Below are 25,909 nucleotides of genomic sequence, written 5' to 3'. Positions count from 1 at the left end.
GAAAATATAGAGTAGAAATGAAACCTTTTTTGTCACACAAACAACAGACATGCAGTCTCGCTGGAGATAATAAGGCTGGCGGTGTGGTTCACAGGTGCCATATATATATCATGCGACGCGCTTAATTGCCACGTCACCTGATCATGGCAGGCCTATAAGTAGAGGCATGATTTTACACAAGGCGCTTCCCGTACTGTTATGCTAAATGCAACGTCGAAGTTCCCTTTGAAAGGGAACTCATAGTACTATATACAGAAGACTTTTCCAAAACTTACTGACTGTCACGAATCCTTCTATAAATGTTAAATAAATATCTACATACAGAAAACCGTATCAACAATTATATATTTTTGTTTGCTAAATAATGCCATGTTTTTTAGTAGGATTAGATTATGTGGGGTGTCTTCCATACAAGTCCCTGTGAGTTGTTCCTATAGAAGTGATAACGTATTAGAATGAGCGCATTAATATAAACACGTGATAAACATGTGATCTGCTGTACTAGAAATGCTGTTATAATAATTCATTTGCTGGTAGGAATATTAGTAATAAAAAATATCTGACTGTTAAAATCACCAAGATAATGAAGATCTTTTATTTCAAATAGTTTATGTGAATGGCATTTAATCTGACCAATATCTGTCTTTATTGTCTTATAGCTGTCTGATGATGATCCACCCTTTCATGTACTCATGCCTACTGAACATTTTTTGAATGTCCCAGAGGAGCAGCTCAAAGTTGGTGTAAACCGTTTATAGTGAGTCTTATTTCAACCTTTTATTTTCTCAAAAATATAAATCGATATCTCTTTTCTGCATGTTTTCACAGAATGACTTGTACCCAGTGGTGGAGTCTGAAGCCATTCACGTTGAAACTGTCAGGCATGAGATGAAGAACTTGTCCAGTCAACTTGTTGTCAACTTTACAGTGAACAGTCATGAAATAATACCTGTAAGTGATCGTCTGTATATATTTTTCAGATCATAGTTTTGGCAACTGTAAGATTGTATCCAGGTTTACGGCACTATCTTCAGTCAGATAAACTGTGATTTTAGACATGCTTCATTCATTTTTATTCATTTGAATTATTTTCACATTTTCACATGTAGGGCATGTTTTTATTTTCACATGTGATGTCTTTTTAAAAATACATGATTATTTTATTTTCACACATTATTATTACATTATTATTTACATTATTATTATGTACTTCATTTGGTTTCATATTTTTAGATGTTATATTCCCACATGATTTATTTATTGTTACATGTGATCTCACATTCAGGGCAAAACAGGTTGAAATGCAGTTTCACATATTATTCACATAATCACATGTGGGAAAAACTCTGAAAGGATTATTTTATAATTTTTTTTTTTAATTCTGTGATTTTCATAGGGAAACGATACCCTTTCATTCCAGTTCTGTGATAAAACGGGTATGTGGGATTTTTTTTCAAGTGCTGCAAAGTTTTAATTTTTTAGGTCCAAATTGTTACATTTCATCTAACTTTCAACTTAAATTGTAAAGTTGTAAACTGTTATTTTGTTATGAATTTGTGAGCTTTAAATGTTTATTTATAATATGAAAGGTGAAGTAAAAAAAATGTAAATACAAACATAAGGATATAAGTTGTGTGTGTTAAAAATAGAATAAAATAAAGAAAAATAAAGAAATTTAATGAGTTTTAAAATGATTAAATAAACCATAAATAAAAGTAGAATGAAACTACAAATACTTTCAATTAAATGCCAAATTAAAAACATACACCTTCAAATGCTATTTTTAAAAAACTGTACGCTTCAATCAGGCTAGACTTGATCTCCCCATACTCTTCACCAGCCTATCTTACTTGTCCTACTAGTTTCCCTTTGGATAGTGAATAACTGATAATAGTTACTAAACTAGAAGGTTAAAGTTCATGGATAAACACCTTGTCATTGATTATATAATGTTAGAGAAAATTAACAGTTAAGTATGTAAATGATAAAAGGTTAAAAAGGTTCAAATTGTAAACACTATGTTTAAAGGTTAAAATGCTATGCTAATTAAGCTACTGATAAGTTACATGCTAATTAAGTTACTGCTATGCTAATTAAGCTAGTTGCTAGGTTGTTCCTAGGTGGTTCCTATGCTATCCCAGTTGGTTGCTAGGTGGTTGCTGTCATATTCAAGTTGGTTGCTAGGGTGTTGCTAGGTGGTTGCTACTATTTGCAAATTGATTGTTAGGATGTTACTAGGTTACTGCTATGGTAAGCCTGTTGGATTATTGAGGTGTTCCAAGGTGGTTGCCATACTATCCTGACTGGTTGCTATGGTGTTGCTAGGAGGTTACAATAATATTTCAGTTAGTTGGTAGGATGTTGCCTGGTGATATCATATTACACTTAGTTTCTAGGGTGTTGCTAGGTGGTTGCTATGCTAAACAGGTTGGTTGCTAGGCTGTTTCATGGTGGTTGCTATGGTATTCCAGTGGGTTGTTAACATGTTCGATGGCTGCTCTGATATTCCAGGTGGTTGCTAGGGTGTTGTTAGGTGGTTGCTATGATATTGCATTAGGTTTCTAGGGTGTTGCGAGGTGGGTCCCATGAAAACCACGTGCTTGCTAGGGTGTTGCTTGTGTGTTGCTATGATAATCCATGGGCTTGATTGGATATTGCTATCTGGTTGTTATGGTATTCCAACTGGTTGCTAGGGTGTTGTTAGGCGGTTGTTATGTGGCCCCTGGTGGTTGCTTTGGTGTTTCCATTTACAAGTGAAGTAGAAAGCAATAAAGGCATCCTGACACAGTGGTGACTGTGAATTAACATTACAGGATTGTCAGGGTGACTCACAGCTGCTCAGGAACATCACAAAAACCCAACTGACTTTCATCTCATGAAAAATGCTTCAGTGTACAACATTATTTGTCTATGACCATCTTGTTCTTATGTGTACACACAAGATCCTACCTGTTGGCACCTGTTCATGAAAAACTAAGTACAGATTCTTATTTTGTCCCAATTAGAGGATGACTGGAATGACATGGGGTCTTTCACCAACCTGGAGAACAGCAGCAACACTGTAAACGGTTCACATGATCATATGACCCCTTACTCTGTACTTCTGGTAAGCACTGAATTAATATCAGAAATCAAGTGAGTAAACTAGTTATGCTTTAGTTTTGCTAATAAATATGTATTCTCTGTCTACGTTTCTCTCTCTCTCTCTCTCTCTCTCTCTCTCTCTCTCTCTCTCTCTTTCTCTCTCAGGGTAACATGTCACAAATTGAAAATCTGGAGCAGAAAAACCAATCCTCTATTAGTTACTTAGGTTGTAAACTTCTGTTGTTCTTCTCAGCATGCACCAAATTCATTTATTTGTTTGTTTTCTTTCTATCCTTATACTACAGTGTTAACCCCTCAACTGTGCTTTATTTATTTATTTATTTCTTCTCTTTATGCAGCTAATAGGACAGAGAACTATTTTTTCTACAACAGCACAGAACTGGTATTTGCAGAGAGCCTTAATAAATCATTCTGCAACTGGGGAGACTCCCGGTGTTATGTAGAGTGCACTTATTTCAATCTCACCACAAACATAACTGGTGCGAACATCATAATGGACCTGGTACAAAATAATACAATCACAGGTCAAAACAAGACACAGCTGGTCTTCAACACGGGTAAGTCACAATTCCAATTTCCTGAGTAAGTTTGCAATTTCTTACTTTTGATGAAACAGTTCAATTATATAATAATTGTTAATAAGATTCACTGTGTTTTCAGTGTTTTTTGTTTTTGTTTTTTTTTAAATAAAATTTAGGTGATACAAATACCACATGTAATGTCACAAAGTGTGAATCAGATGAAATGAATGCATTCATCCCAAACATGGACTTAATAAGGCTAAAACAAGTACAACATATGTGTAATAAATCATTTGCTTCAGATACATACATCAGGTAAGAAAACGGTCAAATTCAGATACACTGCTCAGATCAGTATTTATCCATAAATTTAAACTGAAAGAATGTTGATGTCTGTGCAACACAGGGCAGAGAAAGAGTACATCGATCAGCACATCAACTTAGAGTTTGACGGGCCAAACAAAACCTATGAGCACGAGGACTTTAATATGACTGTAGTCAAGATGGATAAGATGAACACCAGGGATCACGGGCGTGTAACGATCTCTGCTCCAAAGGTAACACTCAGCTATAGCTGATTCTAAAATAAATAAGGAATTAAACACAACAGAGTATGCAGTTATAGGAAAATATATTTTTTTCATTCATTTATGGTTCAATTTAATGTTATGTAATGTCTAAGACACAAGTTATTTCCTGTTATCATTTACATTATAACAGCTTTAAATAGTCTTTCCATCACCAGCCATTATTTATTCTGTATCCTTAAATTAATAAGACCAACAACAACAACAAGAACAAACACAGCTGGTGATGTTACTAAGAAACTTGGAACTTCAAAGTTCTCTGTCCAGAAGACAGAAAACTTATTAACTGTCAAAAAGCTCTGACACTGGAGGCTGCTTCAGTAAATGTTAAATAAACACCTACTTACAGAAAACTTCACCATAGCAACAATTATACACTTTGTTTGTAACTGAACACCATGTTTATTAGTAGCATTAGATTATGTGGAGCATCTGCCATACATGTGAATGAGTTTCTATGGAAACTATAACGTATTAGAGCGGGTGTTTTGATATAAGTGTGCGATTTGCAGTTGTTAATACTGTCAAAGCTGCTGTTAAAGAAAATGATCAGATTCGAGAATCCAATTGTGCTATGATATAATGATTAACAGGCTAGGAATGTTAGCATAGATATATCTGACAATTAAACCAACTAAGATAATGAAGATCTTTCATTTCAAAGTATTTAAACATATGGCATCTTATCTGAATAATATCTCTTTACTGTCTGATAGGTGTCTGATGATGATCCGCCCATAGAGGTATTCATCCCTACTGAACCTTTTCTAAATGTCTCACTGGAGCAGCGCAAAGTTGGTGTACTGACATATCGCTCTGCTCAACAGTTTACAGTAAGTTTCACGTAAACCTTCATAATTTCTTTAAATAATGAGTATTTCTGTTGAATGCTCGAGTTAATATTTTTCCCCCAAATATAAGTCAAAACAAGTTTCTTTTCTGCACATTTTTTTACAGAATGACCCGAACATTGTGCTGATGTCCAAAGTCATTCGTGTTGAAACTGTTGGGTATGAGATCAAGAACTTGTCCAATCGACTTGTTATCAATTTTCCAGTGAACAGCAGTGAAATAAAACCCGTAAGTGTTAGTCTGTATATATTTTTCAGATCATAGTTTTGTCATTCTTAGGATCCTGCAAATTCAGAGCATAACAGGTTGAAATGCACTTTCACATGTTATTCACGTAATCACTTTCATGTGAAAAACTCTGAAAGGGTTCTGTTATTATTTTTTTATTATTATGTCCTTGTGGTTATTTTCATAGGGAAACCATAACCTTTCATGCCAGTTCTATGATGAATCAGGTATGTAGGATTTTGTCAAGTGCTGTAAAGTGTTATTTGTTATTTGTTATTGGTGTTCCTCAGTCAAAACAAAGTGCCCTCAATTTTCTTTTCCACATTAACAAGTGAAGTAGAAAGCAATCTGAATTAATCGTACAGGATTGTCAGGGTGACTCACAGCAGCTCAGGAACATCGCAGAAACACAATGTTTGCAGATATTATGTTAAACCTAACCAAAGATTCTTATTTGTTCCCGAATAGAGCACAAGTGGGATGACATGGGGTCTTTCACCAACCTGAGTCACTTTAACAGCAGCAACATTGTAACCTGCTCATACGATCATATGACCCCCTTCGCTGTACTTCTGGTAAGAACTGAATTAGTATCAGAAATCAAGTGAGTAAATTAGTTATACTGTAGTTTTGCTAATAAATCTGTATTCTCTGTTTGTGTCTGTGTTTGGATCTCTCTCACTCTCTTGTGCTCTCTCTCTCTATCCCTCGCTCTATTTATCTCTCTCTCTCTCTCTCTCTCTATCTCTCTTTATCTATCTCTCTCAGGTTTACGTGGCACAACCTGATCAGCAGCAGCAGAAAAATCTGCCCTGTATTAGTTACCCAGGTTGTAGTCTTTTGTTGTTCTTCTCAGCATGCACCATATTTATTTATTTGTTTGTTTTCTTTCTATCTTTATCCTACAGTGTTAACCACTGAACTGTGGTTTATTTATTTATTTATTTATTCTCTTCATGCAGCTAATAGGACAGGGAACTATTTTTTCTACAACAGCACAGAACTGGTATTTACAAAGAGCCTTAATAAATCATTCTGCAACTGGGGAGACTCCCGGTGTTATGTAGAGTGCACTTATTTCAATCTCACCACAAACATAACGGGTGCGAACATCATAATGGACCTGGTACAAAATAATACAATCACAGGTCAAAACAAGACACAGCTGGTCTTCAACACGGGTAAGTCACAATTCCAATTTCCTGAGTAAGTTTGCAATTTCATAATTTTGATGAAACACTTCAATTATATAATAATTGTTAATAAGATTCACTGTGTTTTCTGGGTTGTTGGGTTGTTGTTGTTTTTTTTGTTTAAAAATTAAATTTAGGTGATACAAATACCACATGTAATGTCACAAAGTGTGAATCAGATGAAATGAATGCATTCATCCCAAACATGGACTTAATAAGACTAAAACAAGTACAACATATGTGTAATAAATCATTTGCTTCAGATACATACATCAGGTAAGAAAACGGTCAAATTCAGATACACTGCTCAGATCAGTATTTATCCATAAATTTAAACTGAAAGAATGTTGATGTCTGTGCAACACAGGGCAGAGAAAGAGTACATCGATCAGCACATCAACTTAGAGTTTGACGGGCCAAACAAAACCTATGAGCACGAGGACTTTAATATGATTGCAGTTAAGATGGATATGATGAACACCAGGGATCACGGGTGTGTAAAGATCTCTGCTCCAAAGGTAACACTCAGCTATAGCTGATTCTAAAATAAATAAGGAATTAAACACATCAAACTCCTCTGTATTTCACTGTAACTTCACTGTAGTGGAAAGATTTTGACTTACAGAAAACTTTACTGTGTCACCAATTTAAAATTTTTGTTTGATGACACCACATTTGTTCTTTTAATCCATTTATTATCAGCATTAGATTATGTGGAGAGTCTGTCTCTGTGGAATCTCTGTGGATGAGTTGTTATTATAGAAGCGATAACATATTAATATAAATAAAAGCTTTGCAGTTGGCACTACTGTTAGATCTGATGTTATAGAAATTAAAATGGCATCTGAATAATATTTCTCTTTACTGTCTGATAGCTGTCTGATGATGATCCAGCTATAGATGTATTCTTCCCTGTTCAAATATTTCTGAATGGCCCAGGGAACCAGCACAAAGTTGGTGTAGTGACATATCACTCTTCTCAACAGTTTTTAGTAAGTCTTAATAAATCTTCATAAACTCTTTAAATGGCATGAATTTCTGTCAGATTCTTGGGTTTTTTCGCGCCAGAAAACATAAATCTATATCCATTCTCTGTACATTTTTACAGAATAACTCGTACCCTGTGCTGAAGTCTAAAGTCATTCGCATTGAAACTGCTGGGCGTAAGCGCAAGAACCTGTCCACTCGACTTGTTATCAATTTTACAGTGAACAGCAGTGAAATAAAACCCGTAAGTGTTAGTCTGTATATATTTTTCAGATCATAGTTTTGTCATTCTTAGGACCCTGCAAATTCAGAGCATAACAGGTTGAAATGCACTTTCACATGTTATTCACGTAATCACTTTCATGTGAAAAACTCTGAAAGGGTTCTGTTATTATTTTTTTATTATTATGTCCTTGTGGTTATTTTCATAGGGAAACCATAACCTTTCATGCCAGTTCTATAATGAAACAGGTATGTAGGATTTTGTCAAGTACTGTAAAGTGTTATTTGTTATTTGTTATTGGTGTTCCTCAGTCAAAACAAAGTGCCCTCAATTTTCTTTTCCACATTAACAAGTGAAGTAGAAAGCAATCTGAATTAATAGTACAGGATTGTCAGGGTGACTCACAGCAGCTCAGGAACATCGCAGAAACACAATGTTTGCAGATATTATGTTAAACCTAACCAAAGATTCTTATTTGTTCCCGAATAGAGCACAAGTGGGATGACATGGGGTCTTTCACCAACCTGGAGAACTTTAACAGCAGCAACATTGTAACCTGCTCATACGATCATATGGCCCCCTTCGCTGTACTTCTGGTAAGAACTGAATTAGTATCAGAAATCAAGTGCGTAAACTAGTTATACTGTATTTTTGCTAATAAATCTGTATTCTCTGTCTGTTTGTGTTTGTCTTTGGATCTCTCTCACTCTCTTGTGCTCTCTCTCTCTATCCCTCTCTCTATTTATCTCTCTCTCTCTATCTCTCTTTATCTATCTCTCTCAGGTTTACGTGGCACAACCTGATCAGCAGCAGCAGAAAAATCTGCCCTGTATTAGTTACCCAGGTTGTAGTCTTTTGTTGTTCTTCTCAGCATGCACCATATTTATTTACTTGTTTGTTTTCTTTCTATCTTTATCCTACAGTGTTAACCACTGAACTGTGGTTTATTTATTTATTTATTTATTCTCTTCATGCAGTTAATAGGACAGAGAACTATTTTTTCTACAACAGCACAGAACTGGTATTTACAAAGAGCCTTAATAAATCATTCTGCAACTGGGGAGACTCCCGGTGTTATGTAGAGTGCACTTATTTCAATCTCACCACAAACATAACGGGTGCGAACATCATAATGGACCTGGTACAAAATGATACAATCACAGGTCAAAACAAGACACAGCTGGTCTTCAACACGGGTAAGTCACAATTCCAATTTCCTGAGTAAGTTTGCAATTTCATAATTTTGATGAAACAGTTCAATTATATAATAATTGTTAATAAGATTCACTGCGTTTTCTGGGTTGTTGGGTTGTTGTTGTTTTTTTTGTTTAAAAATTAAATTTAGGTGATACAAATACCACATGTAATGTCACAAAGTGTGAATCAGATGAAATGAATGCATTCATCCCAAACATGGACTTAATAAGACTAAAACAAGTACAACATATGTGTAATAAATCATTTGCTTCAGATACATACATCAGGTAAGAAAACGGTCAAATTCAGATACACTGCTCAGATCAGTATTTATCCATAAATTTAAACTGAAAGAATGTTGATGTCTGTGCAACACAGGGCAGAGAAAGAGTACATCGATCAGCACATCAACTTAGAGTTTGACGGGCCAAACAAAACCTATGAGCACGAGGACTTTAATATGATTGCAGTTAAGATGGATATGATGAACACCAGGGATCACGGGTGTGTAAAGATCTCTGCTCCAAAGGTAACACTCAGCTATAGCTGATTCTAAAATAAATAAGGAATTAAACACATCAAACTCCTCTGTATTTCACTGTAACTTCACTGTAGTGGAAAGATTTTGACTTACAGAAAACTTTACTGTGTCACCAATTTAAAATTTTTGTTTGATGACACCACATTTGTTCTTTTAATCCATTTATTATCAGCATTAGATTATGTGGAGAGTCTGTCTCTGTGGAATCTCTGTGGATGAGTTGTTATTATAGAAGCGATAACATATTAATATAAATAAAAGCTTTGCAGTTGGCACTACTGTTAGATCTGATGTTATAGAAATTAAAATGGCATCTGAATAATATTTCTCTTTACTGTCTGATAGCTGTCTGATGATGATCCAGCTATAGATGTATTCTTCCCTGTTCAAATATTTCTGAATGGCCCAGGGAACCAGCACAAAGTTGGTGTAGTGACATATCACTCTTCTCAACAGTTTTTAGTAAGTCTTAATAAATCTTCATAAACTCTTTAAATGGCATGAATTTCTGTCAGATTCTTGGGTTTTTTCGCGCCAGAAAACATAAATCTATATCCATTCTCTGTACATTTTTACAGAATAACTCGTACCCTGTGCTGAAGTCTAAAGTCATTCGCATTGAAACTGCTGGGCGTGAGCGCAAGAACCTGTCCACTCGACTTGTTATCAATTTTACAGTGAACAGCAGTGAAATAAAACCCGTAAGTGTTAGTCTGTATATATTTTTCAGATCATAGTTTTGTCATTCTTAGGACCCTGCAAATTCAGAGCATAACAGGTTGAAATGCACTTTCACATGTTATTCACGTAATCACATTCATGTGAAAAACTCTGAAAGGGTTCTTTTATTATTTTTTTTATTGTGTCCTTGTGGTTATTTTCATAGGGAAACCATAACCTTTCATGCCAGTTCTATAATGAAACAGGTATGTAGGATTTTGTCAAGTACTGTAAAGTGTTATTTGTTATTTGTTATTGGTGTTCCTCAGTCAAAACAAAGTGCCCTCAATTTTCTTTTCCACATTAACAAGTGAAGTAGAAAGCAATCTGAATTAATAGTACAGGATTGTCAGGGTGACTCACAGCAGCTCAGGAACATCGCAGAAACACAATGTTTGCAGATATTATGTTAAACCTAACCAAAGATTCTTATTTGTTCCCGAATAGAGCACAAGTGGGATGACATGGGGTCTTTCACCAACCTGGAGAACTTTAACAGCAGCAACACTGTAACCTGCTCATACGATCATATGGCCCCCTTCGCTGTACTTCTGGTAAGAACTGAATTAGTATCAGAAATCAAGTGCGTAAACTAGTTATACTGTATTTTTGCTAATAAATCTGTATTCTCTGTCTGTTTGTGTTTGTCTTTGGATCTCTCTCACTCTCTTGTGCTCTCTCTCTCTATCCCTCTCTCTATTTATCTCTCTCTCTCTATCTCTCTTTATCTATCTCTCTCAGGTTTACGTGGCACAACCTGATCAGCAGCAGCAGAAAAATCTGCCCTGTATTAGTTACCCAGGTTGTAGTCTTTTGTTGTTCTTCTCAGCATGCACCATATTTATTTACTTGTTTGTTTTCTTTCTATCTTTATCCTACAGTGTTAACCACTGAACTGTGGTTTATTTATTTATTTATTTATTCTCTTCATGCAGTTAATAGGACAGAGAACTATTTTTTCTACAACAGCACAGAACTGGTATTTACAAAGAGCCTTAATAAATCATTCTGCAACTGGGGAGACTCCCGGTGTTATGTAGAGTGCACTTATTTCAATCTCACCACAAACATAACGGGTGCGAACATCATAATGGACCTGGTACAAAATGATACAATCACAGGTCAAAACAAGACACAGCTGGTCTTCAACACGGGTAAGTCACAATTCCAATTTCCTGAGTAAGTTTGCAATTTCATAATTTTGATGAAACAGTTCAATTATATAATAATTGTTAATAAGATTCACTGCGTTTTCTGGGTTGTTGGGTTGTTGTTGTTTTTTTTGTTTAAAAATTAAATTTAGGTGATACAAATACCACATGTAATGTCACAAAGTGTGAATCAGATGAAATGAATGCATTCATCCCAAACATGGACTTAATAAGGCTAAAACAAGTACAACATATGTGTAATAAATCATTTGCTTCAGATACATACATCAGGTAAGAAAACGGTCAAATTCAGATACACTGCTCAGATCAGTATTTATCCATAAATTTAAACTGAAAGAATGTTGATGTCTGTGCAACACAGGGCAGAGAAAGAGTACATCGATCAGCACATCAACTTAGAGTTTGACGGGCCAAACAAAACCTATGAATATGATAACTTTAAAATGACAGTATTTAATATAACTATGATGAACAACGGGGATCAGGAGCATGTAACGATCTCTGCTCCAAAGGTAACACTCAGCTATAGCTGATTCTAAAATAAATAAGGAATTAAACACATCAAACTCCTCTGTATTTCACTGTAACTTCACTGTAGTGGAAAGATTTTGACTTACAGAAAATTTACTGTGTCACCAATTTAAATTTTTTGTTTGATGACACCACATTTGTTCTTTTAATCCATTTATTATCAGCATTAGATTATGTGGAGAGTCTGTCTCTGTGGAATCTCTGTGGATGAGTTGTTATTATAGAAGCGATAACATATTAATATAAATTAAAGCTTTGCAGTTGGCACTACTGTTAGATCTGATGTTATAGAAATTAAAATGGCATCTGAATAATATTTCTCTTTACTGTCTGATAGCTGTCTGATGATGATCCAGCTATAGATGTATTCTTCCCTGTTCAAATATTTCTGAATGGCCCAGGGAACCAGCACAAAGTTGGTGTAGTGACATATCACTCTTCTCAACAGTTTTTAGTAAGTCTTAATAAATCTTCATAAACTCTTTAAATGGCATGTATTTCTCTCAGATTCTTGGGTTTTTTCCCACCAGAAAACATAAATCTATATCCATTCTCTGTACATTTTTACAGAATAACTCGTACCCTGTGCTAAAGTCTAAAGTCATTCGTGTTGAAACTGTTGGGTATGAGATCAAGAACTTGTCCAATCAACTTGTTATCAATTTTCCAGTGAACAGCAGTGAAATAAAACCCGTAAGTGTTAGTCTGTATATATTTTTCAGATCATAGTTTTGTCATTCTTAGGATCCTGCAAATTCAGAGCATAACAGGTTGAAATGCACTTTCACATGTTATTCACGTAATCACTTTCATGTGAAAAACTCTGAAAAGGTTCTTTTATTATTTTTTTTATTGTGTCCTTGTGGTTATTTTCATAGGCAACCCATAAACCTTCATGCCAGTTCTATAATGAAACAGGTATGTAGGATTTTGTCAAGTGCTGTAAAGTGTTATTTGTTATTTGTTATTGGTGGTGCAATAACGATGAGAAACAACAGTGGCGAGAACCTGATCTCATAATAAATTTGTACAAAATGGTGTTGGATTAAAGCCATAAGAAAAGGTTCATTAATGGGTTCATTAACGCTGCTATCCTTAATCTTAAACTGTAACTTGTATATAAAATGAGGTGTGTAAATTGTTGGTAGTCATGATTGGTTGGTTATTATTAAATAAAGAGTGCTCTAAAAGCCCTATAATTTGATTAATATTTGGTAATGATGCCTGCATCATGTTAATACACTTGACAAGTAAAGTCCACTCAGATCACCTAATATATTGGGTGAAATCCTGTACAGAAAAAGAAAGATGTGAAGGTTTCCACGCTATGAGAAAGTTTACTCACACTGAAGGTAAATGGTAATTCTTCATGAAAAATCCACCTTAGTGTAGATTTAGATTAGTAGATTATAAGGAAGTTACTGAATTCTCCATTATAACACAACCTGTACCAGGATACAGTATATGTATTGACTTCCTGTGTCAGTGGAAATTATGTCAACACATCGAATGATGCTGCACGTTTCAAGGCACTTCACAGGGACTTTAATAGTTTAATAGCATAGGACTTTAATAGCATGTAAATGTTAAAAGGCTCAAAGGTTATAACAGTTCAAGTATAAACTCATAAAATAATATACATTCATATGTTAGTATGTTAGAAATGTTCAAACATTATGTTTGTTTAAAAGTTAAAACTTTAATGGGTTAAAACATGTTTAAAGATTAAAGTGGGAAAATGTTAAAACATGTCTAAAGGGTCAAATAGGGTACCATGGAAACAGGACAAATTTGCCAACAGAAGAAGAAGAAGAAGAAGAAGATGATGATGATGATGATGATGATGATGATGATGATGATGAACAGTATATTGGCTCTATCAAGCAAACATAATAATATGCTTTAAAATTTATAGCTGAATAATACATCAGGAGTTTAAGAAGATAGTTGTCCAAAATCAACCTCTGCTCCTTTATCATTTGTGTAGTATTAACACAGCTTTGCTTTGAACTCATTCATTTGGACTGGTGCTGAAAAGACAAAGATTAGAAAAGTATCAAGTGTCAGATCAGCCGTGTTCCTCAGTCAATACATAGTGCCTTCATTTTCTTTTCCACATTTGTATCTGAATTAATAGTACAGGATTGTCAGGGTGACTCACAGCAGCTCAGGAACATCACAGACACACAACAGACTCTACTCATATCCATCTTATGAAAACTGCTGTAGTGCTCAGCATTTGTCTATTTTTTTTTAATCATGCTTTTCTCATGTGTACACACACGATCCTACCTGTTTGCAGATATTATGTTAAACCTAACCAGAGATTCTTATTTGGTCCCGAATAGAGCACAAGTGGGATGACATGGGGTCTTTCACCAACCTGAGTAACTTTAACAGCCTCAACATTGTAACCTGCTCATACAATCATATGACCCCCTTCGCTGTACTTCTGGTAAGAACTGAATTAGTATCAGAAATCAAGTGCGTAAACTAGTTATACTGTATTTTTGCTAATAAATCTGTATTCTCTGTCTGCGTGTTTGTCTGTTTGTGTCTGTGGATTTCTCTTTCTTTTCTTCTCTTTCCCTTTCTCTTTTCTTCTCTCTCGCTCTCTTTTCTTTTCTCTCTCTCATGTTTACGTGGCACAACCTGATCAGAAGAAGCAGAAAAACCAATCCTGTATGGGTTACAAAGGTTGTAGTCCTTTCTTATTTTTTTCTCAGCACTCACCATATATATATTTGTTTGTTTGTTTCATCCTACAGTTATAACAAGTGAACGATCGCTTACTGGTTTCTGTATTTCTTCTCTTTATGCAGCTAGGTGGACAACTATTTCTTTCTACAAGAGCACAGAATTGGAAATTTCAGAGAACCTTACTAAATTACTCTGCAACTGGGGAGACTCCCGGTGTTATGTAGAGTGCACTTATTTCAATCTCACCACAAACATAACGGGTGCGAACAACATAATGGGACAGGTACAAAATGATACAATCACAGGTCAAAACAAGACACAGCTGGTCTTCAACACGGGTAAGTCACAATTCCAATTTCCTGAATAAGTTTGCAATTTCTTACTTTTGATGAAACAGTTCAATTATATAATAATTGTTAATAAGATTCATTGTGTTTTCTGTGTTGTTGTTTTTTTAAAATTGTTATTATCATCATCTTTAGGTGGGCAAGACATCACATGTAATGTCACAAAGTGTGTATTGGGTGAAATCAGTGCATTGATAATCCAATCAGTCAGCTCTGCTGACTTGAAAGACTTAACAAGACTAACACAAATCAAAAAGATGTGTAATGAATTGTTTACTTCTGATAGAAATTTAAAACATATATACATCAGGTGAGCACTCTGTAACATTTGAATACTCTGCTCTGGTCAGTATGTGTCCATAAACTTACAGACTGAGAAATATGTTAATGTCTGTGCCACACAGTGCAGAGAAAAATTACATCCACTCGCTCATCAACTTACCATTTAATGGAACGAAGAAAAATTATGTCCTAGAGGAATTTAACATGACTGTAGTTAAGATGGATATGATGAACACCACAGTTGACAGGCTTGCACAGATCTCTGCTCCAAAGGTAACACTCACTTCACACGTATTAATAAGTTAGGAATAAAACATTTGAAGGTGTGTTGCTATAGGATAGTACTTTATTCTTCTTATACCACAACAATTTGTATTTTTTATATATTAAATATCACCATGCCATGCAATTGAACTGTTTATAGTTATATATTAGGGCTGTGAATGTCTCTTTACAGAAAGCTTCACCATATCAATGATTAATATGTTTTCCTTTTGTCAAATCCAAGTCTGTTTAATAGCAGGTTTGGACAATGTAGCTTGACTGTCTCTGATTTAGCTGTTACGATAGAAAGACGAACATATTAGAACAAGTGAATTAATATGAACCTGTGATCTGAAATACAGCCAGCAGTATTGTCAGAGCTGCTGTTATAGAAAAAGAATTCTAAACCTTGTGACCATTCAGAACTGAGAATTAGATTAGTAATGAAAATATCTCATGATTAAAACCACCGGATAATGAAGACCTTTCTTTACCAAGTGTTTATGCGAATTTGATGGAAATAATATGTCTTTACTGTCTGATAGGTGGCTGATGATGATCTTCCTGTGGATGTTTTTGTCCCTGTTGATCCTTTTCTGAATGTCTCAAAGGAACAGTGCAAAGTTGCTGTAGTGACATATAACTCTGCTGAACAGTTTATGGTAAGTCTTAAGTAAACCTTCACAATCTCTTTAAATGAAGTGTGTGAAGTGTGTATATATATATATATATATATATATATATATATATATATATATATATATATATATATAGATAGATAGATAGATAGATAGATAGATAGATAGATAGATAGATGACACTTTGCTACAATGTAAAGTAGTGAGTGTACAGCTTGTGTAACAGTGTAAATTTGCTGTCCCCTCAAAATAACTCAACACACAGCCATTAATGTCTAAACCACTGGCAACAAAAGTGAGTACACCCCAAATTGGGCCCAATTAGCCATTTTCCCTCCCCGGTGTCATGTGACGTGTTAGTGTTACAAGGTCTCAGGTGTGAATGGGGAGCAGTTGTGTTAAATTTGGTGTCATCGCTCTCACACTCCCTCATACTGGTCACTGGAAGTTCAACATGGCACCTCATGGCAAAGAACTCTCTGAGGATCTGAAAAAAAGAATTGTTGCTCTACATAAAGATGGCCTAGGCTATAAGAAGATTGCCAAGACCCCGACACTGAGCTGCAGCACGGTGGCCGAGACCATACAGTGTTTTAACAGGACAGGTTCCACTCAGAACAGGCCTTGCCATGGTCGACCAAAGAAGTTGAGTGTACGTGCTCAGCATCATATCCAGAGGTTGTCTTTGGGAAATAGACGTATGAGTGCTGCCAGCATTGCTGCAGAGGTTGAAGGGGTGGGAGGTCAGCCTGTCAGCGCTCAGACCATACGCCGCACACTGCATCAAATTGGTCTGCATGGCTATCGTCCCAGAAGGAAGACTCTTCTAAAGATGATGCACAAGAATGCCCGCAGACAGTTTGCTGAAGACAAGCAGACTAAGGACATGGATTACTGGAACCATGTCCTGTGGTCTGATGAGACCAAGATAAACTTATTTGGTTCAGATGGTGTCAAGCGTGTGTGGCGGCAACCAGGTGAGGAGTACAAAGACAGATGTGTCTTGCATACAGTCAAGCATGGTGGTGGGAGTGTCATGGTCTGGGGCTGCATGAGTGCTGCCGGCACTGGGGAACTACAGCTCATTGAGGGTACCATGAATGCCTACATGTACTGTGACATACTGAAGCAGAGCATGATCCCCTCCCTTTGGAGACTGGGCCACAGGGCAGTATTCCAGCATGATAACGACCCCAAACACACCTGCAAGACAACCACTGCCTTGCTAAAGAAGCCGAGGGTGAAGGTGATGGACTGGCCAAGCATGTCTCCAGACCTAAACCCTATTGAGAATCTGTGGGGCATCCTCAAACGGAAGGTGGAGGAACACAAGGTCTCTAACATCCACCAGCTCCATGATGTCATCATGGAGGAGTGGAAGAGGACTCCAGTAGCAATCTGTGAAGCTCTGGTGAACTCCATGCCCAAGAGGGTTAAGGCAGTGCAGGAAAATAATGGTAGCCACACAAAATACTGACACTTTGGGCCCAATTTGGATATTTTCACTTAGGGGTGTACTCACTTTTGTTGCCAGTGGCTTAGACATTAATGGCTGTGTGTTGAGTTATTTTGAGGGGACAGCAAATTTACACTGTTACACAAGCTGTACACTCACTACTTTACATTGTAGCAAAGTGTCATTTGTTCAGTGTTGTCACATGAAAAGATATCATCAAATATTTACAAAAATGCGAGGGGTGTACTCACTTTTGTGAGATACTGTATACATATATAATCTCTATCCTCTTTCTTCATATATTCACAGAATGACTTGTACATTGGGTTTGAGGCCAGAGTCTTACGCATTGAAACTTTCGGACGTGCGCTTAAGAATTTGTCCCCTAAACTTGTCATCGCCTTTACGGTGAACAGTAGTGAAATGATACCCGTAAGTGATTGTTTGTACATATTTTTCATATCATAGTTTTGGCTATCATTAGGATCTTGACCAGGCTTATGGCACTGGAACTTCACCTGAGCATAATGAGACTCTTTACATGTATATGTTTCACATGTAGCGCATTTATGTAGTGTTTATATTTTTCACATATGAAAATTTTGCAAACAATTCATTTACTTTCACGTGTTATTTTTACACGATTCGATTATTTTCATGTTATGTTTTCACGTGTCGTGCATGTGTTCATATTTTCATATTTTTATGTGATTTTTACATGCGGGGATCACGGTGGATTAGTGATTGGCGTGTTTGCCTCGCATTGGGGGTTCGAATTCTGCCTCCTGAATGCATGAAGTTTGCATTTCCTCCCCGTGTATTGGAGATTTCCTCAGGGTACTCCGGTTTCCTCCCCTATTCCAAAGAGATGGGCTGTTGACTGATTGGCATTTCCAAATTGTCTGAAGTGTGTGAAGGTGTGTGTGATTGGGCCGTGCGATGGGTTGGCACCCCGTCCAGGGTGTCCCCTGCTTTGTTCCTCAAGTTCTCTGGGATAGTCTCCAGGTTCCCTCACGACTCTGTGTAGGATAAGTGGTATGGACAATAGTAGGATGGATGGATTTTTACAGTACATGCTTCCTTTACTTTCACATGTTACTGGTTCACATATAATGCATTTGGTTACATATTTTCAGATGTGATTTTGTTCACATGATTAATTTATTATCACATGTGATCCTTATTGTTCACATGATGTGTGTACTTGAATTCACATGTGCAACTTCAGAGCAGAACCGGTTGAAATGCACTTTCACATTATTCATATAATCACATGTGGAAAAAACTCAGAAAGGGTTATTTGATCTGTTTGTTAATTCTGCTCTTATGCTTATTTTCAAAGGAAAACCATAAACTGTCGTGTCAGTTCTATGATGAAACAGGTATGTAGGGTTTTGTAAAGTGCTAACTTTTTGTTGTTGGTGGTGCAATAGTCATGAGAAACAACAACGATGAAAACCTGATCTCATAAACTTGTACAAATGGGGTTAGATTCGAGTGACAAGAACAGAAATGGTTACACTGCCTCTACACGTAATGTTAAATTGTAACTTTTATACAAAGTGAGCTGTATAAATTGTTGATAATGATGATTGGTTGGTTATGATGAAATAAAGAGTGCTCTATAAACTCTAAGTTTTATACGCTCGATAAGCTCTATAAGAATTATATTTGGTAATGATGCATGCATCAAGTTCAACTAACCGGAAATTCTTATTTGGTCCTAATTAGAGCACAAGTGGGATGACAAGGGGTCTTTCACCAACTTGAGTAACAACAACACTGTAACCTGCTCATACGATCATATGACCCCCTTCGCTGTACTTCTGGTAAGAACTGAATTAGTATCAGAAATCAAGTGAGTGAACTAGTTATACTGTAGTCTTGCTAATAAATCTGTATTCTCTATTTGTGTCTGTGTGTGTGTGTGTGTTATTAGGTTGACATGAACGTGTTGCAAATTAATCCTCAGCAGTGGAAAATCCTGTCCTATGTTAGTTATATAGGTTGTAGTCTTTCATCGTTTTTCTCAACAGTCACCATCTTCCTCTACATTTTCATGAAGTGGGTATTGTAAAAGTGATGATATACCAATGAGCCATTTTATCTGGCTAAGAGCAAATATTTTACAAAGTATTTATTCATATACATATTCATATTCTAGCAGTTTCCCTAATCAGTTGATTTGCAAGTGATTTCATGCTGTTCTTTTTGTAATGTTATATTGTAATTTGCATAATATAGTAGATCGAAAACCGTAAAATTGGATTAGACAGCTAACATGAAGAGTGTCATATAAGGATGAATTGTGGATCTGAAATACAGAGGATCCCTAGGCTGAGAGGGCCAAGAAAAAATAGAGGTTTCCGTACTGTGTATCTCCACACCTAGGGAATTATTCATGTTGAAGTTGTGGCTCAGTTTCGGCTACTGATCGGAAAGGTTGCCAGTTCAAATCCCAGCACCACTATGACGACACTGTTGGGTCCTTGAGCAAGATTTTTAACCTACAACTGCTCAGTTGTAATTTGCTTTGAATAAAAGCATCAGCCAGATAACCAAATGTCAAATATTCAGAGTTAGAAACATTTAGTGAAAAAGAAAATCATATTTACATAAAAGTTCTTTAACCTGTCTGTATGTAAAAAAAATTGTAGCATACACAAATACAGCACAAACATATTTAATCTGTTTTTACAGGAGACCAGATATAAACAATTCCATCCGTATCCATGTGTCTTTGAGTGTAGCCCTGTTCCTCCTCAACACCAGCTTCTTGTTAATCGAGTGGGGAGCCACTTGGTCTCAAGATGCTGTGTGCATCATAATAGCGGTGATAATACAGTACAGCCTCCTGTCCTGTTTCTCTTGGATGGCCATTGAAGCCATACACTTGTACTTGCTTCTAATCAAAGTGTTCAACACCTACATCAAGCACTACATGGTCAAGCTGTCACTGTTTGGATGGGGTGAGGAATCCATGTGGTCTAACTGCAAAACACAATGTCATATAAGCCCATTAAGTAATGATTATTTAATTAAAATTATAATACAATTACACTCAAAGACCATTTTATTAGGAACACTTGTACACTTGTTCATTCATGCAATTATCCAATCAGCCACTCATGTGGCAGCAGTGCAATGCAGGCTCACTGAATCTGGACAGTAGAAAGGTCTTCTGCTCTTATAGTTTCTCCACGTCAGTGTTCGATGTTGTGCATTCTCAAACACTTTTCTGCTCACCACAGTGGTAAAGAGTGGTTATTTGGCTGACCATACCCTTCTAGTCAACTCAAACCAGTCTGGACTCTCATTAGCAAAGCGTTTTAACCCAAAAAACTGCAGCTCAATGGATGTTTGGTTGTTTTTTTTTATCGCACCATTCTGTGTAAACTCTACAGTAGACACTGTTATGTCAGAAAATCCTGGGAGATCAGCAGATTCTGAAATATTCAAATTGGCCCAACAACTAAATCACAACCAGCATCATTGAGATGACATTTCTTTCCCCATTCTGATGTTTGATGTGAACATTATCTGAAGCTTTTGACTTGTATCTGCTTGATTGTACTGTACTACTACCACATGATTACCTGATTCCATAATTGCATGAATGTTCAGGTGTACAGGTGTTCCTATTAAAGTGGTCAGTGAGTCATGAGATTCTGGGGGGGGGGGGTTTTCCCAGGACTGCCTGCTGTCCTTGTTGGAGGAAGTCTGTGTGCATACGGCAGTAAACCATTTTTTGGCAAAACACAAATTAAATTATCCAACATGACTGAAGCAACGAGTTTGTAAGTAAACACCATAAAAAACAACTTCAGTATAAGTTTTGTAGTATAAAGCTAATATTTTTAAACTAGCAAAACATTTATTGACTGAATGGCCGATCAACAGCTGTAGATGGCTGTATTAAAATAAACTTATAATAAATATCTACCTGTGGTGTCTGACCCCAAATAACATAATAGCAATTTATATTACACAGCTGCTGGATTACTGATCCTCACTATCTGTATGGCATGAACATCACCTACTTCTGCTTAACATTCCTGTTCAACACATGCGTTCTGGTGGCAGTGACGCATCAGATCTTTAAGATGCGTTGCTTGAACATCAGAGGAAGCGGAAGGATTCCATCTCGTAAGGACATTTGCACTGTCCTGGGCCTGAGCTTCCTGCTGGGAATGACATGGGGTTTGGCATTCTTCACTTCAGGATACACAAACTACCCCATTTTATACCTCTTCTGTATCTGCAACACCCTGCAAGGTACTGATATTTTACTACTGGTAGAACTAAGAAGTGGTTTGTAAACATATTCTTCTACTGAATTCTTTTTCTGATATTAATGCAACTCTATGTCTAAAAATCGATTATGTCCTCATTGCATAATATTTCCTGATGCACAAACACAATACACTGAATCTGCACAGGTGTGTTTTACTGTGCAGAACATGTCCCCAATACTTTTTTAAACTGTATTTAAAAATATTCTTAATATAAAAGCTCATGGAAGAAACCAATCCAACAATTTCTGAAAAACAGGTCCAGTTTCCTAGAATAAATTGCTCAATGTGTAATAAAATATCTCCTCATTGATAACACTCTCACCTCTAGACTGCTATGAATTAACACAATCCGAATAGGTTTCGTGTGAACCTAGATGTTTGCATAATACGTTAAAATGATCCCACTATTTAATCCCACTTTGGTTTACTTCCTATTTCTTTGTTCATGAGCTCTTAGTGAAACAGTAGGTTTCTATGTGGTATGCATCACACAGCCCTGAATTCTCTCTGAACGTGTGTACTCACACCCATGAGATTAATCTGTCTGGCAAACAAACGTTTTACTGCTTGCAGCAGCAGTTTTGTGCCATAGAGGATAAAACTCAAAAACATTCAGCAGCTTTAAGCTTAGCACTGTATTTCTATTCAAGCAACAAGAGCCAATCAAGAAATATATTAAATTCTTCCCACTGTAGCGCTAGTGATGCAACAAATTGTTTTCATTGTCATGGTGGGTGTGGTCAGAGTTCAAATGAGAACTAATCAGACTGAGCAAGAAGACAAACTACCACAAAATAATAGGAGCTTGGATTTTCCAAGTGGTGCAACAGAAAAGCTTTCAGGCTAACATCTGGAAATTCAAATCCCATCAATGCCACAGTCACCCGTGGCCAGGAGTTTCCAAGAGAGCAAAATTTGCCATGCTCTCAGGGAGGATGAACTCTCATGCCTCACATGATAGTCTTCACTCTCCCTAGTTGCTAGTTATGTTATTTTGGAGAGATGGAGGGTGGGAATTGGCCAAGACTAAATCAGGGAGGAAAATCAGGTGAAATCCTCAACACCAAAAAAAGAAGAAGCTGAAGATACACTAGACAGGAGTCAATAAAATTGCTATGTGAAATTTTAAGTAATAATCAATGGGGAAATAGTAGGTGTATGACGTTAATTTTTATCTTGTTGATGTCTAGGGTTGTTTCACTTCCTGTGGTCCTATAGTGCAATGAAGAAGAACAGGAGTCTTGTGGCACAAGCCTCAGTTGCGTACACAGTGTCTGATCCGGTCAGTACTTCGGTCAAGCGCTAGGAAATCATCTTTACCCACTGAATCGATATTACATATCATTTATTGTTGATGTGGTCATATATCATATACTGATAGAAACAAAGACAAGCACTGCAACAAGTTCTACAAGTTATTTAAAACCTACTTCAGCACCTCACTCTGTAACCCAGCGTGAGGTTCATAATCAATAAAAATTTTTTTCCTGTTGTGAGCCACTGAGCTCCTTATTGTCGACATTACAAAAGTAAATGACATCAATTGTTTTGGAGGAACTATAGTGTGTATAGCATTTGTAATGATCCAGTACTGAGTAATTATTCATTTTTCATCACCTATACTTTTCATCCAATCATTTAGAGGGAAGTGGTAGCTCAGTGGTTAAGACGTTGGACTTGAGTTCAAATCCTAGCACTGTTAAGCTGCCAGTGTCAGGCCCTTGAGTAAGGTCCTTAACCCTCAACTGCTCAGTTTGTATAAATGAGATAATTGTACGTCGCACTGGATAAGAGCGTTTGCCAAATGCTGTAATGTAAAATGTAATGTAATATGATCTGGTTTAATATTTTGGGTTTACATATAAAATATGCTTATCCTTAAACTAGCATAAATTGTGTCTGTGTGATCACATGGTATATTAACTTTTATATGTTTATTACACTGCTATCTTATACTGTATTAAAGCAATGCAATTAATGTTATACAGTGTGACAGGGCTGGGTTTAGTATTTAAATTTGTTCATATATATATATAATATCTTACTCTAAACATATTCAAGTGTTCATTTGCATTGGTGTTGGAGACATTATTCTTCATTATTATATATATATATATATATATATATATATATATATATATATATATATATATATATATATATATATATATATATATTTACTTTTTGGTGTCACACTGATAAGTAATCTAATCTAATTTCATTGTACTATTATAATATTGTATTAATGCATTTCATTGTAATTATAATATTGTGCTGTTTTACATAAAAACAATTCAAATTATTAAATGTTCCTCGAGCATTATTTTGAACCTCGAAAGAGAGACAACAAAGGAAAAACATAGGGAGATTAAATAAAAAGGGAACAGAATAGGGCTGAGTTTCTCAAAAACATCCTGAACAGAATCAAGCACACAGTGTTATAATATGAGGCACTGTACACTGGATATGTGGAGCAATGCACATGTCCACATCTGATGCGTTGGTATTTGTGTATGCAAATGAATAAGAGGTTCTACAACAGATAGAAAACATGCAAGGAGATATCAACATCCTTCCAGTTGAGTTGTTTGGTTTTGGACAAGATTTTGGTAAGTTTACACTACATAGGTTTGATTCATGCAAATGTTCATGAACTAAGTGATATGAGGCTGATAGTTTTATTTATGGAGAATGGCAAGATTGGGTATTAATTATAAGAGGAATGAATAATTCTATAAACAGATTATTCTTCAGTTTATTGTATGGACAAAAACAGGGATGAATTTATAATTAAAGCAGGTGGTTTGTACAATTATTATCCGTTTTATATCATTTTTATATCATTTTTATCATTTGAATTTCAAGAATTCTTGAAATTCATATTTTTCTTAACCAGAGCCACAGTCTTTTCATTTTAATCATTTAGTTCATGTTTTGTCTTGCATATGGATATTTGTTGTCACTTCCAAAGTTATTAATCTATCAAGCTCTCTATTAATAGCAGAGAGCTGCTGAAATGAAACTACTTTACTTCTTGGTTCTGCTGATCTTTGGTGCCAATGCTGATGTTGGCTCTAATATCAAGAGATCAGGAGTGGACAATTATTTAATTTTGACCTAAATAGATTTTTATCAAGATTTTGTGTTTCTTACATCAAATATTCACATGTATAATGTGGCATTCCCAAGTGGAGGGATACGTTTATCCAAATTAAGTAAATCCAACTACGCCACCCTGGGGGAGAACCAGGGAAATACTCCCAAATAAAGGCACACAAGTTTTACCAATTAGGGCAAGGAACGTGAGAGTGAGACACGAGTATGAATATAAAAATTATATTTTATTATGACACTTAAGCATCATTAAAACTTAACATATAAATATAAAATCACTCTCCCATGAAGCACAATAAGGATTTCAAAACTAAGCACTTCTCCAGGCCCAGGTTTGGCAGGAACAAGGCAGGCCAGCTACAGCTCGGGAGGTCATCCAAACCCACCTCAAGTCACACCAAAATCATCAAACACTACCTACACCATAAGGAAGTTGTTGTGTTGGCACACTGAGCACGCTGTGAAGCACACACCACCGAATAGATGAAGCTAGCCTCCCCTGTCCCACCAAGACTCACTGGCTCCTGGAGAGAAAGGAAACACCGGTTAACCCAAAATTACACAAACACTAAACAACAAACAAAGAAAAACCAATATTACAGACACCGTGGTGTAGTGGCTATAACGCCCAGGCCCACCGACACCACCACAGAAAATAGAGGCAGTTAACAACACCTAAGCAGAACCAGTAAACAGTACAAATGGAAAATATAGCCACTATCTCATGGAGACAATAAGGCATAAGATACACCCCATCAATAGTAAAGCCTTATTGCTCCATACGAAAGATCCGATGGTTGTCGCGCGGCAAGGTGCTGGCCCGTGTGTATGAGCTGCGGGAGGAACTTAAAGTGTTTCTGACAAATGAGAGGTCCAATTACTCAAATCTGTTTGCAAGTGATGAGTGGTGTGCAAAGCTGGCATACCTGGCAGATATATTTCATCATCTGAATGAA

General features: G+C 36.2%; 1 protein-coding gene across 2 annotated transcripts in view; it reads left to right on the top strand.

The window, feature by feature from the left end:
- LOC108271069 (uncharacterized) overlaps positions 1-23,934 on the top strand; it is a 31,467-nt gene extending 7,533 nt beyond the window's left edge. Inside the window, exons 5-53 of one of the 2 annotated variants that reach the window (XM_053683129.1) lie at positions 660-737; positions 829-951; positions 1,397-1,436; positions 3,006-3,106; positions 3,250-3,310; positions 3,444-3,662; positions 3,803-3,941; positions 4,033-4,183; positions 4,930-5,046; positions 5,171-5,293; positions 5,481-5,520; positions 5,762-5,868; positions 6,062-6,122; positions 6,256-6,474; positions 6,624-6,762; positions 6,854-7,004; positions 7,362-7,478; positions 7,595-7,717; positions 7,905-7,944; positions 8,186-8,292; positions 8,480-8,540; positions 8,674-8,892; positions 9,042-9,180; positions 9,272-9,422; positions 9,780-9,896; positions 10,013-10,135; positions 10,321-10,360; positions 10,602-10,708; positions 10,896-10,956; positions 11,090-11,308; positions 11,458-11,596; positions 11,688-11,838; positions 12,195-12,311; positions 12,428-12,550; positions 12,736-12,775; positions 14,206-14,312; positions 14,521-14,554; positions 14,680-14,895; positions 15,040-15,214; positions 15,309-15,459; positions 15,996-16,112; positions 17,854-17,976; positions 18,887-18,926; positions 19,276-19,373; positions 19,484-19,608; positions 20,245-20,513; positions 21,236-21,341; positions 21,536-21,819; positions 23,030-23,934. In XM_053683129.1, the coding sequence (XP_053539104.1) occupies positions 660-737; positions 829-951; positions 1,397-1,436; positions 3,006-3,106; positions 3,250-3,310; positions 3,444-3,662; positions 3,803-3,941; positions 4,033-4,183; positions 4,930-5,046; positions 5,171-5,293; positions 5,481-5,520; positions 5,762-5,868; positions 6,062-6,122; positions 6,256-6,474; positions 6,624-6,762; positions 6,854-7,004; positions 7,362-7,478; positions 7,595-7,717; positions 7,905-7,944; positions 8,186-8,292; positions 8,480-8,540; positions 8,674-8,892; positions 9,042-9,180; positions 9,272-9,422; positions 9,780-9,896; positions 10,013-10,135; positions 10,321-10,360; positions 10,602-10,708; positions 10,896-10,956; positions 11,090-11,308; positions 11,458-11,596; positions 11,688-11,838; positions 12,195-12,311; positions 12,428-12,550; positions 12,736-12,775; positions 14,206-14,312; positions 14,521-14,554; positions 14,680-14,895; positions 15,040-15,214; positions 15,309-15,459; positions 15,996-16,112; positions 17,854-17,976; positions 18,887-18,926; positions 19,276-19,373; positions 19,484-19,608; positions 20,245-20,513; positions 21,236-21,341; positions 21,536-21,819; positions 23,030-23,145 (6,024 nt within the window). In that variant the 3' untranslated portion in view covers positions 23,146-23,934. Of the gene's footprint in view, positions 1-659; positions 738-828; positions 952-1,396; positions 1,437-3,005; positions 3,107-3,249; positions 3,311-3,443; positions 3,663-3,802; positions 3,942-4,032; positions 4,184-4,929; positions 5,047-5,170; positions 5,294-5,480; positions 5,521-5,761; positions 5,869-6,061; positions 6,123-6,255; positions 6,475-6,623; positions 6,763-6,853; positions 7,005-7,361; positions 7,479-7,594; positions 7,718-7,904; positions 7,945-8,185; positions 8,293-8,479; positions 8,541-8,673; positions 8,893-9,041; positions 9,181-9,271; positions 9,423-9,779; positions 9,897-10,012; positions 10,136-10,320; positions 10,361-10,601; positions 10,709-10,895; positions 10,957-11,089; positions 11,309-11,457; positions 11,597-11,687; positions 11,839-12,194; positions 12,312-12,427; positions 12,551-12,735; positions 12,776-14,205; positions 14,313-14,517; positions 14,555-14,679; positions 14,896-15,039; positions 15,215-15,308; positions 15,460-15,995; positions 16,113-17,853; positions 17,977-18,886; positions 18,927-19,275; positions 19,374-19,483; positions 19,609-20,244; positions 20,514-21,235; positions 21,342-21,535; positions 21,820-23,029 lie in introns of both variants that reach the window. The other variant, XM_053683128.1, reaches the window with a different exon arrangement.
- Positions 23,935-25,909: the final 1,975 nt, after the last annotated feature.

The sequence above is a fragment of the Ictalurus punctatus genome, chromosome 10 (genome assembly GCF_001660625.3).
Source record: "Ictalurus punctatus breed USDA103 chromosome 10, Coco_2.0, whole genome shotgun sequence".
NCBI lineage: Eukaryota > Metazoa > Chordata > Actinopteri > Siluriformes > Ictaluridae > Ictalurus > Ictalurus punctatus.
This window is presented reverse-complemented; position numbering and strand designations above follow the sequence as displayed.